Source organism: Sander vitreus, chromosome 21 (assembly GCF_031162955.1).
Source record: "Sander vitreus isolate 19-12246 chromosome 21, sanVit1, whole genome shotgun sequence".
In the NCBI taxonomy this organism is placed as follows: domain Eukaryota; kingdom Metazoa; phylum Chordata; class Actinopteri; order Perciformes; family Percidae; genus Sander; species Sander vitreus.
In genome coordinates, this window is record NC_135875.1 from 18,710,110 (window position 1) to 18,724,575 (window position 14,466).

The 14,466-nt window shown below is 41.8% G+C and overlaps 1 protein-coding gene across 1 annotated transcript in view; it reads right to left on the reverse strand.

Moving 5' to 3' along the window:
• The window catches only part of shisa8b (shisa family member 8b), a 33,263-nt gene extending 19,503 nt beyond the window's left edge, over positions 1–13,760 (reverse strand). The window contains exon 1 of the mRNA XM_078279436.1: positions 13,120–13,760. Coding sequence (XP_078135562.1) covers positions 13,120–13,760 — 641 coding nt within the window. The remainder of the gene's footprint in view (positions 1–13,119) is intronic.
• Between the last annotated feature and the right edge of the window lie 706 nt (positions 13,761–14,466).

Sequence of the window (14,466 nt, forward strand, 5' to 3'; positions counted from 1 at the left end):
TACAGACGTGTCTTTCGCCATTTTCAATTACATTTTTCAATTCAATTTTATTTATAGTATCAAATCATAACAAGAGTTATCTCAAGAGACTTTACAGCTAGAGTAGGTCTAGACCACACTCTATAATATACAATGACTATATATATTTAAGTCTATGGGCCAGAGGGCATCACGTGACAGGCCGGGATTTGCAATTCCACTGTTTTGGCCCCTAAGTTCCCCCAGTTGCATTTCAATTAGCTGTTCACTTAGTCAGTCAATAATCACTTTGACTGACAGAAACCACCCAGTATGCACCCCTGAATTCACAGCCTCCCCGTTTCAAGATATCCTGATTGCCTCTTCAATGTAGGGCGGTTAAGGTCAGACTCATATTGAGGCTACTAAATGCCTAAAATGTGATATCAGTTTGAATAGAATGTATTTTTGTATTGTCTAAATACAAATGACTTGTATTTACATGTAAAACATTTTCTCATACCACATTTTGAATTTTATTTTGATACATTTGATGTAGTATTGTTATTTGTAACAAGATTTTTTTTTTTCGATGTACTTGTGCCCCTCCATGGCCATAATGATACATTTGACGGTATTAAGTTTTACCACTTTGATGCTTAATGGCTCTTAAATTTAGTCTGCACATATCTCATAATTCCACACTTGCAAAATCAGGTGTTGTGGTGATGAGACAACGGAACACATGCCACTGCCTTTATTTTGAAGCTATTTCTATCATGTGACCTTAAATTTAGGAAGATTACTCCTTTCCTACTGCATTTCACAGTCCACATCCCGAATGACTGGTTTGATTTTGTCAGTTTGTGCTCGCTGAGACATGAAAGTGGCTCATCTTCAAGCTGTGTGTTTATATGTGTGATGTGTTCTGTGTGTCCTCTACGATAAATTCCAGTCAGCTGTTTTTGACTAGCGGCCTTTTAGCTGAGCGACATACGGGCAAGATTTCCTGCAATATGGTCATGTCTGGACTCAGGGCTTGTTGTGTTTGGATGCAAAGGAGTGACAGCATCATCACACACACACACACACACACACACACACACACACACACACACACACACACACACACACAGGCTTACTCATCACTTTGAATAAACACATTTCCGCTCCCTGTGCCACTGTTGATGGCATTCACTCCCTTGATCAATAATTCAAACACTGGTGCCTGTGTTTCGCTAACCAAGCTCATGTGTTCAGCCCCTTCTACCACACACACAAACAAACACAGATATGTAAAGGTACACACATCACACACAACCTAAAGTATGACCGACCTGACAACGGCAGCCAGGGGCAGCTCGTTCACACTCAATCTGTCAAAGAGATAAGTGAGTCGCTTTGGCCGTTTCACTGATCGTCTGCAAAGTGTTTGTGTGTGTGAGGATCTCAGGGAGTAACGGTGTCACAGAAAGTGTCTCCTGGAGGGACATTGGTGATGGCATGAAGCTTTTTCAGTGTCAGATATCTTAATCATGCTTGTTTTATCAGCCAGAAGTATTTCATGTAGACAAATGGTATGTGTGTAGAGTTTGTGCAAGTGTTTAAAAGAATGACCTTTTGTATTTGACTCCCAAGACAGTGGTAAAGGAGTAATCCACCTTAAAACATAGTATTTCTGACATGAAGATAGCCACGGCCAGTGAATTTCCGGGTGCATTTTTGGGTTGTAGGAAATCGTAGATGAGAAATGTCGAAGGAAGGTGAACACCAAAAAGATAAATTATAAATAGAAATATGACTAAAAAAAACCGCTCATTTATGACTTACACTCTATTTGTGCAACCTTGTTTTGTAACAGAATATTATATTCATTCATTCTTCAGATCTTAATCATCTTATTGTGACTCATTTTATACAGGCCTACACTGTGCATGTGTGTGTATTAGATTATGATGTGAATTTGTCCCCTTCTGAACATTTGCATTGCACAACAAAAAGACTCAAAACGATCTCTGTTCTTCTTCTGCAAAGATGCAAATCACTTTCTCTCTTCTTTCTTCTTCAGTTTTCGATTCTTTGTCCTTTCAGTCTTCTTATTAATTCAATCTCTCTGCCCCCTCTTACCTAAACCCAGCCCTAATTCTCTCTCTTTCTCCTCTCTCCCCCCTCCCAAACCATATCGTTTGTCTTCCTCTCCTCCAGTCTCTCTCTCTGCTCCTCATCCCCTCTCTGACTCATTGCCGCGCAGAGCCTCGGGCCTCCACGCACTCCTCTCTTGGCTCGCCGCTCAAACAACTTGCTGATTTGGACTTTTAATCTGCAACAAAAACTGCACCTGTCTCCGGGCTATGTAGTGTTTATGGAGCGTTGGCTGAGCTTCAGGAGAGTTTCTGCGGCTGCCTTTGAAAGAGTGAAGTTGGCCGTGCAGCTGGTTCAAAGATTAGGACTCGCAGGGTGGGATGGATTGATAGAAATAGCTCGTGGTGGCTCTGAACGATGAAGTCTAAATCAGTGATATGAATGAACAGGTGCAGGCTTGTTAATTAATGGCAGCCTGGATCAGTTTCCATATACAGTACCAGTAGTCAATACCTTCATGGTGTCATTACATCCACATAGATCCATGTATCTTCAAGTTGTTGTGAGTTTCACCAAAATTTAAAAGGTTGTTTGCATGTCTCTCCAACTACCACAAAGAAGTCACTTATAATACATCAGCAACCCTGTCTCCCCCTGCACCCATCTAATTTCACCTCCTCTCTACCCAGACTTGATTAGAAACCGTAGTTGTGATACATCAGAAACAAACGTAAACCGGCTCAAAATGCATCTCCCTCGAAACGTCCTGAAGAATGCAGTTTCGTTGTATGGGAACGTCATTTTTAGGAGACATCGGAAAAATGTGCTCGTTACTGATCTTGCATCCTTCAAACATGACACAATTCTTTAAATTTCTGTAATCAGTCCTCCAGGAATTTGTGAGCTTTCAGTCGCAAGAATGACCACAAATTCAACCCGTTCTCACATCATTCACCAGTTTGCAAATATAGTCACTATTCCCTCCATAAAATGGTCCAGTCTATGCTGAGTCCATTCCAAGTGTAATCGCAGCTCAACACACCAGACTGTCCTCTACTGAAAAACGACCACATAAGTCGTTTGTTTAAGCAGCAATTATAACCCTAGTTTTAAATTTGATTATCACTCATATTTACATTTATAGTTGCGCCGCCCTCTGGTGGCCATAATAATTATGATGGGAAATAAGTTAATTTCCCGCAACGAGGCAGGTTGGGGTGGTACTAACACAGGACTTCCGTGTCCTGTTTGCAAATAAAAGTAAACGTCCATTTCCAACAAACAGAAATAACCGTAAGTCAAGCAACATCTGATTTTAACCCAAACCATGATATTTTTTTAAACATAACCAAGTAGTTTTTTGTGCTTGAACCCAACCAAACTGTTGACAGTTTCACATTGTTAATGACGTGTATAAAAACCCCAAGCCTTTTGTTCTCTTGTTTGAATATAGGGACGGAAAACTTTCCTGTAGGTCATATTAGGGGGTAGAAATAAACAACCTAACCATCTTACAGTACATGACTGTAAATGCCTTAAGTTACCGGGGGGCATTGTTGCCCTGAATTCAGATTCTCAGGCAGAGCTCAATCCGAGACTTACTCCGAGAGTTTCTCTAAACAATCCTTTTTCTCTGCTAATGTGCAGACAGGATTTAGAAAATTAAACAAGACAAAACTTGTTGATGCAAATTTTGGGGTGCAATTATTAGAAATTGCAAAATTTTATATAATAAATATTATTTATTAAATGAATCTATTTATTTAGAAAATGATTCCTGTTTTTCTGTGGCGGAGAAATTTCTGCTCTTGGGGAAAACTTATAAACTTGATCAACTATATGATATGTATATATTCCATAAGTAACCTTCAGGTTACTTCTCCCAGGTCTCTTTATTACTCTCTAACATGTTACGTCACAGCGATGTGCCCGAGATCTGTGGTCTCATCAGTATTCTCCCATCACATTACAGCCACATTGAGATGAGACTTTGCTAATGTCCTGTAACAATCAATCTACTCCATTAAAATCAGTCAGATCAGAACACACTCAGTGATCAGTTACAACTAATATTACCGTAACTCTCCAAACCCTCTCTGCAGAGTGACTCCATCGACTGATCTAATGTCATACATATACATTCAGGACATACTGTACATATACTGTACCTTTTCCTGTACATCCTCATGTCCTGTTCACGCATTAATGCACACAGACATTATTGATCCTGTAACTGCACAAGTGGATGCCCTTTTTAGATTTTGCTTGTATGCTGTTATTTTTCTGAAAATAGCCATTACATGAAAAAAGAAGCTCGTGGAGCTTGAATATAAACACACTCTGAACAGATTTAAGCCACTATTTTTAGTGATGGATACTATCGGTCACACACGTTTAAGCACACACACATACTGGACTCTTCTCTCCAGTTAGCCACCATCCTTTAAGACACCAAAACTTTAAGATAATCCACTTAAAAAGTAAAAAGACTGTGGTGGATATCTCTGTGTCATAATCTCTGTATTCCCGCTCTGTTGTCACTCATCACTCCATCTTTTCATGAAGAGTACAGTTAAAGCCAGTTTCGCTGTCAGTGACGATTACTGATAAAGAGTGAGAAGATGACAACTTGCATCTTAAAAACAAAATATTGTGACATGGATATACGCACGCACGCACCCACACACACACACACACACACACACACACACACACACACACACACACACACACACACACACCATAATGCTTTTAGATTTTTTATGCTATGTCTACCATGTTGTCTCTGAAATGTCATGTATATTTTTATCATTAGTATTTAAAGAGGCGCTATGCAGTTTTGGCTATTTCTTCTCTGTTTTCTCACTTTTTGCTCGCAGGTTTCTTTATAGAGCTCCCCCTGCAGCTCCTATGTTTACTTGTGTCTGACTCCTCGCTCGGTCAGTCTGCCGTTTCCTCTTTCTCTATTCCTCCGACAATGCTTTCCTAGCTTTTCTGCTTCTTTTTCTTCAGCCATGACAATGTGAAAAACTCTTGTTAGCCGGTTCCTGAATGGGCGTATGTGTGCAGTGCCGTGAAGCAATTTGTTACATCGTGAGACCTGATACCACGCGATACTTCCTGACTCGCCGGCCCAAAGTTGCAAGGGTGGTTTTTCAGCTCACAGGCGCTGGGGGGGAGCGAGACGACCACCATTCAACTAAAAAAAAAGTCATATAACCATTCCAGTGACTCTGTCCAGTTAAGCTGTCCAGTTAAGGTAAATTAAGCTAAAAAAAAACTGCATAGTTCCCCTTTAAGGTGAGATCATTTTCTCAAAAATAATGTTGGTGAATGAAGGAAGTTCGACAATTAGGTTGACACAAACTTTTCTACTTGTACAGTTTATTTGTGCACCAAATAACATGGAGGCTATGAGGCATTTACACCTACATCTACATCTGACTGCTCATGTGGAGAGCTGTGATTATAATGTGCATGACAAACAGGATTAATGGTAGCATACAAAGAGCACGTGGGGTTCAGCTGTTAGATGCAGGCAGAATCTGACTTGTGGTTTTATGCTAAAACAGCTAAGGTGTACAACTCATACTGTAACTTGAATTGCTCTTTAATAGTTCAGCTGTTATTGTGCAGCTAGCATCTGTGTGGCTTTATTTTAATGCTAGCAAGCAAACTTATGTATAGTTTCCCCTCTAGCACACCTTGCTACCACACACCTCACGCCCACCGCAACCTTGACGTGATTTTTCAGTTCTCAAGTACCCTAGTTTAATTTAAGTATTATTCAGCTGTTTGATGCAAGTACCATCTGAGTGGTTTTGTTTTCATGCCTTTAAGCTCGCTTATTTAGCTTCCCCTTTGAGCACAGAGTTCGGCATGTGGTTTTTCTTTTTTCCGGCAACCTTGGAAATGTAAGGAACGTGGCTGCTGGGTGTTATTTCCGTTCTCAAGAACCCTATATAGTTTCATTTAGGTAGCCTATTATTCAGCTGTTAGATGCAGGTACCATCTGAGTGGCTCTGTTTTCATGCTAACAAGCTAACGTGTAGCCTTTCCCTTCGGCACAGAGGCTGTGAAGTGATTTTTCTTTATTCAGCCACCTTGAAAATGGAAGAAATGCAGTCTTGTGCTGAATTGAAAGTTTTCAAGTAGCGTACATAGTTATGTGGGTATTTTTTTTGCTGGTTTCCATGCCTATTTGGAGCTGTAGACAGATGGCCCATTAGAGTTTTGGGAGGAGGATGAAACTACAGGGATGGAGCTACAGGGGCCAACTCACTGTGTGTCTGCTGGTCCTATGAACTTTACTTTTGACTGATATGAGTTTGACTGTGACAGACAAAATGTTCATCTTGGAATCAGCTTTTTTATACAGCCTTAAAAATGGAAATGCCACCTTCAAGGTATGAAGCTGCAACCTTTCAACTTTTCAGATGTCAAGCATTTTGGAACCATCATCCTGATAGACAGACCAACCACAAAGACAAACAGAAATAGCACATAGCCAAACCCTTGAGTCAGTGGGCGCTGACCCACATTTAAGTGTCTGTGGCTCCTGCGAAGCCCGGCAGGACTGAAGAGGAGCAAATAAAGAGGAGAGAGGAAGGTAAAGCAGCTGTAGGGGGAGAAGTGTCACATCTGATACAGCCAGGGAGCTGTCAACTTATTATGCCCTTTCACTTTGGGAGGAATTGCGGCAAGTGGCGACGCATGGGCACAAACGTTGTGCACACTTTAACACATTTACTCGCAAGCGTACATGCATGCAGACATGCTCATACACACAGGGGTGACAGGTGAGAGGTGATGGAGAGCGACAGCTCATCCCTGGAGGTAATCAAAAGGAAGGAGAGATTGAGGGGAGTTGAGAAAGTGGAGCAAAGAAGGAGGAAACTTTGAGGAAACTTGCCGAAAACTTTTGTCTTTTTTCACTTTGTTTATTTTCTCACATGGCAGGTATTTAGAGCTCACATTGGTGTGATTTGCTTCCTGCCTGGAGTGTCTTTTTGTCCTCGCTTTTAAAACAGGAGGAAGTCACAGTAAAACTAACGACAACAGAGAGGTGGAGCTTATCAAAGAAGTAGAATAGCACAATGCAGTAGATGTTTGTATCCTCAAATATGTCAATGCTGGTGTGTGTGTGTGTGTGTGTGTGTGTGTGTGTGTGTGTGTGTGTGTGTGTGTGTGTGTGTGTGTGTGTGTGTGTGTGTGTGTGTGTGTGTGTGCGTGCGTGTGTGTGTTTCAAAATGCATACATACTGTACGTCAGTGTACAGTGTGTACATCATATAGGGTTACACAAGGAGCAGAAATAAAAAATAAAAAAATATCTGACCACTTTATAGGACTTAGATAAACTCATGCAATTTGAAAAGAAACAACAACATCAGGTCTATCGAAGTTAATGACACTTCACTTTGATAGCAATGCTGTGACATCTATCTTATTCTGAGAGATTATTAATTTTGGCGTCACTTTTTTAAGAAGTCATACTTCATACAGGGTTTATAAGTTGAATCCTTGAATGTTAAATATGTTGGCAGGATGAGGGTTGCCAGGTTGTGAAAAATCCCTCCGGCTGGTGTGTATCATCTTCTAGCATAACTTTTGTTTTTGTCTAGCTTTTTATTTTATCGATCGTGCATGCAGGAATTGTTCAGACCATCCTGACAAAATCCATTTATCAAGAAGTTAGAACATGAAGCCCTGTTATCGCAGCCTCCTGCAGATTGTGCTAATGGAGCCAAATTGTATGCATATCTGACTTCTAATTCAAAACGGAGAAACTCATTACCCTTTATAAACGACTTAATCGCTTTCTAACAAGTCCTCAAGTCTGCCATTATGAATGTAAGTCATTATTAAGGATCATGACTTTCTCACTTTCTAATAAGCCATCAAGAGAGATTTAAGAGCAGTCAAAAAGACAAAGCCAGTTATACTGGATGAGGATGTTCACCAGCCAAAGGACTTTTTTCGAACCAAAAGCTGTTTAATGCTTATTGCTAATTCATAAGCCATTTATAAACCATTAATAAAGCACAACTTAGTTACAACTTTGAAAACCTTTATAAAGCATGGAAAAAGTGGAACCAACATATGAATACACAGCCTGAAGGTGTAGCAATTGTTTCTTAATGATGTGTTGTGTAAGTGATGTTATGTGCAGCGCAAAAAAAATATTTTACTGCTCATTAAATGTGTATCAGTTTCCCCCGAACTGTCGCAAAATATACCATCAAAAGGCCACCCCTAAAATATTTACCGTGACACCATATCCTGGTGTCACTATAATGTGTGTGTCAGAGGGAAAAAGAGAGGATGACATGTAAAAGTGATCCCATTTGTTGCGTGCAGTTGTGGTCCATATGTTTGCCGGCGATGTATTGAGTATTGCTTATCTGTCTGCCTCAAATCAGGACAGAGCAGTCAAACCCTTTCAACGGCACTGTGCCTCATTACATAACATGATGGCTAAGAAGCCCATCATAGAGCACACACACACAGGAGATAAACTACATTCAAACGCAGTCAAACATATATATTTATATAGAGGTGACATTTGGACACCGAGACTGTTTGAATAGATTTTATGAAGATATGTTGCCTGTATTTGTCCTGTATTATATTGGAGATTCAAGTTTTTTTTCACACAAATGGCCAGGCACGTACATGAACACATGCACACACACACACACACACACACACACACACACACACACACACACACACACACACACACACACACACACACACTGTTTGAGCCATGTTACCTCTGCTGCCACCATGTTGGTCCTCGACCTCTCACACTTGTGGACATTGTATTGCAGTGCATCTCTCCTGGCTATGCTGACCCCTCACTGTGGTGATCTCATGCAACCTTTATGCCACTATTATCTTTCTTTTTGTTAATTGAACTATAAATCACTGTGTGTGTGTGTGTGTGTGTGTGTGTGTGTGTGTGTGTGTGTGTTTAAATCATGAAGGTCATCTGTGTTTGTTTACTCTCTGGGTGTAAAGCCAGCCCCTCTCCAGTTGAGGCCTTTCATTAGACGTGACACGTATGACCTAAGGCGGTGCTCTTTGTTCCCTTTGTTGGCCGAGGATAAGGGCAGCATGCAACCACACTCAACCTGGTTTGATTGGGTTCATGTATTAGAAGGTGTGTGTGTGTGTGTGTGTGTGTGTGTGTGTGTGTGTGTGTGTGTGGGAGGAGGCTAATCTGAGAGGAGGATCACTTTGGATTTTAACTTTCAAAGCTGATTTGGGAGAAGTGGTGGGATTTCAGTGTGTTAATTATCGTCTGCTCGCAGGATGTTAAGACGAAGAGAAAGACGGTAGGAAAGAAAAGAAAGAGAATAAAAAAATAAAAAAAAAAGAGCAGGTGCATGGCAGAGTGTAGAAGTTGCCTTTCGTGCTTCCGACTCTAAAGTGGCTGGGTGTATGTATATATTTCACCTCATGAAGTGCGTGCAGTACATGGGGTCTTAGCTGCATGTACACTTTTGGACCAGGGATTTATGTCAGCAGTTAATAACTGATGATAAATGAGCATGCAGGCAAGCAGTCCAGAAACGGTAAAGCTGTAATCTTGGTGAAATTTCTTTAATCACGAGGAGGAGCAGTAATCTGTCGAGATGGGCTCACAGAGGGAGGGTGTTTATGCAGCCGGCATGTTTCTATTTCAGTGAGGTGTTACCCTGCAGGAAATATTAATCCTGACTGTGTGTTATCCGCCGAATGAATTCTGCGGCTCAGGTTAATGGGAGGCGCACAAGCAGAGCTGCTGGTCGATATAGAGGTTTTGGTGAGGAGAGTCTGTGTGTCCACTTTCTCAATTAAAATGCAAAAATACACCAGTAAAGGGGAGGAGAGGAAGAGACAAGTAAGTTGTGAGTTTGATGGAAGAGAAGGGAGGAAGGCTGGCGGGTGAAATGGAGGAAGAGATGGAGAAAAAAGAGAGGAGTGAATACAAGATATGAGTGGTAGAAACTGGCCACTGCCTCAGCTGTTTGGGCCCCACAGGAGAGAGGAAAGGGATGAAAAGAGAGAGGAAGGCTGCAAGAGATGAAAAGCAGAAAGGATGGATGATAGCTGGACAATGAGGGACGGAGGAGATGTGGAGGAAGGCCAGTGAAGAGGACGTTAAAGGTCCAGTGTGTAACATTTTCAGTTGTTCATTCTCAAAATCTGTGTTGCCCGTTCACAAACTTTTCCTTTTTCATGAATATTTACCACCATCATCAATAACAAGTATTCCTTTTGGCTTGAAATTTTACATTTGCATGAACTGGGGGAGACGCTCCATATTCATGCGCCATCTTGAAATACGTTAGCCGGTAAGGGACATACAGGACATACTGCTCCACCTTTGGCGTTTTTCGCTGTCACATGATAAACTCACAGGTGCTGCTAATGCTGCTATTGGGTATCGTAGCTTCCCGGCCCCGGCAAGTTTGAAGAAGGAAACATGGAGGACCACACGTATTCAAAATCCAAATTTCAGGAACAGGAGTCTTCTTCTTCGCCCAGAAAAAGAAAAAGGATATTGAAAAGAGCAAGAGACCGGCTTTTTGAAGCGTGAAGGCTACCGTAGCTGTAATACGTACTTTGAACTGTGTGGCGCGAGAGAGTTGATTGCGATATATGATCTCAACGCTAGATGGGAGAAATTCCCACACATTGGACCTTTAAGTAACATTTTCCCATGAAGGACTCACTTGTAATGGTAATGGTGTAGTATTGCTGCTTTTACTAAATGTTCTGAATACTTCCTTCACCACTGGCCTTCATAGAAGTTAATCCAGTCTGTGTGGGTTGCCAGGTCAGGGGACAATTGTTTCTTCTCAAGAAGATATATGATCTCAACACTAGATGGGAGAAATTCCCACACATTGGAGCTTTAAGTAACGTGTCATTTTGTGACAAAGAAAGTCAGGATGAGAGGAACAAATGGCACGTGATGAAATAGAGATCGGTGAAAGAAAACAAGACTAGAAACAAGAAACTCTGAGAGATAAGAAGAATCAGCTCCAGATGGACAAGAGAATGAGGAGAGGCAGCTCGCGAGGGTTAGATAGTTTGGGATGAAAGCGGGGGGGATTTGAGCCCATGCTGTGCGCTGTTTGCTGTAATGACTTCATGTGGCGAACAGATTGAACCCCAGACCACGTATTTAGCCCGACTGTAGCGGGCTGGAGTGTGTATTTAAATGTGTTTGTGCGTGCTTGCATGTGTAGCAGACGGAAATACCAAACTGTAAATGCTAAATGTTGTCTCTACACAAGGTTGTGTGTTCATTAAAGTGGGAAGTAATCTGTTTTTCAGCTAATGGAGACAACATTAAATAAATGTCCAGCCCAATAATTATTGGTTCTTCAATGCACAAGTGTAAGAAGTGATTTGACATGTGCTCATTGGAATACCTTGCACACCTGAGGCAAATTTCCACAGAAGCACAAAGACATACTTTACACCTACTTAACGCCTACTGCAGCAAAAACGGTTTGGGCAATTATTTTTTTCTTCAGTTGTTTTGTTTATTTCAAATAGAAGTCATGCTTACAAGCAAAGCAAATGGTACACAAGGGGTGAAATACATTTCCAAAGAAAATGGAAAAGAAAGAGAAAGAAAGAAAGAGAGAGAAAGAAAGAAAGAAAGAAAGAAAGAAAGAAAACAGGCACAAAGAAATAAAAACAAAGAAAAATCCAAAATTAGAAACATTAAAAATGATGAGCAAAAGCAAAATAATGGTGTGATATATGAGTACGTAGGGGTGTAGAGACACCTTGCATGTATGGTTTCATTCCCAACATGATTACACACCTGATCACTAAGAATTACATCGCTCATAGAGCTTTACACACTTATCTTAAAGTGCTCATATTATGCTCATTTTCAGGTTCATAATTGTATTTAGAGGTTATATCAGGATAGGTTTATGTGGTTTAATTTTCAAAAAAACACCATATTGTTGTTGTACTGCACATTGCTGCAGCTCCTCTTTTCACCCTGTGTGTTGAGCTCTCTGTTTTAGCTACAGAGTGAGACATCTCACTTCTGTTCCATCTTTGTTGGAGCTAGGTAAGGACTACTAACCAGTCAGAAGCAGAGTATGAGGGCGTGCCACGCTAGCAGCTAGGCGAGTGTAATAACGTGTGTTACATAGTGACGTCACGGAAGTAAAGGCTGGACTACAATAGAGCTGTTTGGAGCAGTTTGTGAACAGTGTTTTCTGTTGGAGATGGTAAGTCCCTTTGGGGTGGACTTTGGGCTTTTTCACTTTGTAAACCTATAACGTGCACAACGAAGATATAACACTAAAGAAAAAGGAAAAACGCAATATGAGCACTTTAATATACAAGATCGACAGGGTGTTGCCAACTTTTTCTCTCAGTTATCCAGTCCTCTCACTCTCACACTCTCTCTCTCTCTCTCTCTCTCTCTCTCTCTCTCTCTCACTCACTCACTCACTCACTCACTCACTCACTCACTCACTCACTCACTCACTCACTCACTCTCTCTCTCTCTCTCTCTCTCTCTCTCTAACTCTCTGAGTTTGAACTTAAGGTCGATACTAAATTCGAAAAACGTTCCAGTTCCACCTCCAGGACATGTGACAAATGAGACTTCTGCTCTGAACAGGTTTTTGTGAGGTAGGGGTGAGCTGGTCAAACTTGGTTGTTAGAAAAGGCTTGGAGATTGATTTGTACACGTGCAAACACACACACATGCACATGTTAGTAGGCCTACAGATACACATTCAAAGTTGGAAGTTGTAAATTACTTGGAATATGTTTTTTTCTACTCTGTATTCCAATTTTTTTGGTCTCTTTTGTGTTTGGGGTGAAGTCAGAATTTACAACTTTCCAGCAGGCCTGCAGCGCATTAGAAAACATGCATGCGAATAGATACACATACATGCATTCACAGTCACACGCAGACATATAGCATGTACACACACACACACACACACACACACACACACACACACACACAGAATTCTTTGCATAGGAAACGTTGACAAACGGAACCCCTCCACATACACACACTGACACCCCCCCTCATGCTCCTCACCTGGAGTTGAGGTCAGTGTTCCCCGCCCCCGCTCCGCTTCCTGCACTTCCTCCACGACTTTTCTCCAGGCCCAGTTTGGTGAAGATGCCCACCAGCACCATGATGGCCACCACGCCGCAGATGATGTAGACGATGAAGTGTGTGCGGTCCCGCTCCTGGTCCTGGCCCTCGGTGATGGTGGCCACCGGTTTGCCGGTGTTGGCCCAGATGGGCGTATCGTAGTTGGAGCAGATGCTCTGGTCCAGCCGCTGCTGGCGGAACTGGCAGCAGAAGCGGTAGAAGCAGGTACCGCAGCAGTACAGAAAGACGCCGGCGTTGCAGTTGAACGGCGGGTCCCATTGGCCCATTACGTCGTAGTAACCCTGGCAACGTGTCCCACCGGTGGGAAGGACGTCTTCATCATCCGCATCGCTGCCACTGGTGGGAGTGGACAGCCCTGTCTCCGGAGGAGTGTTCTGAGTGGTCTCCACGTAGCTGGGAGTCGTCTGGTTGGCCAACGTGGTGGGGATGTTGAACGGGTCACCTTCGGTTACCGTTACCGTAGTGGCGGATGGGTCCTGGGTGAGGGCACGCTGAGTTATAAGGAAGGAGAGGAGGAAGAAGAGGAGAAGGTGGCAAGAGGAAGGGATGGTCGCTGCCATGCTGCTAGGAGAGCCCGTTTGTCCAATGTCCTGCCTGCAGGCTTTGGACAGGAAACAAAGGGGGGTGAGGTTTGGAGACAGATGTAAAGAAAGGAAAGAAAGAAAGAAAGAAAGAAAGAAAGAAAGAAAGAAAGAAAATTACTTTCAGATGCATTTATGTTTTACTATTACAAATGCGTTATAACATGATGTACAAGTTATTTCATGATGATATGTCATCATATGAGTTTTGGAGATACACTTATGCTACATATGGGAGCGTTCTAACAATCAAAAACATATTTGAATTGTCTCTGATGAAACTCCATAAAATGGATTTAAGCCAGAATGATTACAACATGATGTATCTATTGATCTAACAAGCTTATGGAAACAATAATTAAACGCGGGTAGAGGACGTTTTAAACAGGGCAGTCAGGATCACTATCGGAGACCGTTACCATACAGTGAGACATGATCATTACCCAACTTTTTAGGTCAAAAAAAGAGCAACTCGGGGCAAATGGAATAGTCCGAATGAGCTGTCCATTATTTGTGAGCCAATTGAGTCATTGAAAACGAAACAAATCATAGAAACTGAAGCGTCAAAAATAGCACAAGATGCTCTTACCTTCGAAATAAGAGATTACAATCCCATTATTTTCTTTTGAAATCGGGCAGTTAAACAGACAACAGCAGAACTAATTGAGAACTGAGAGTAGAAAAA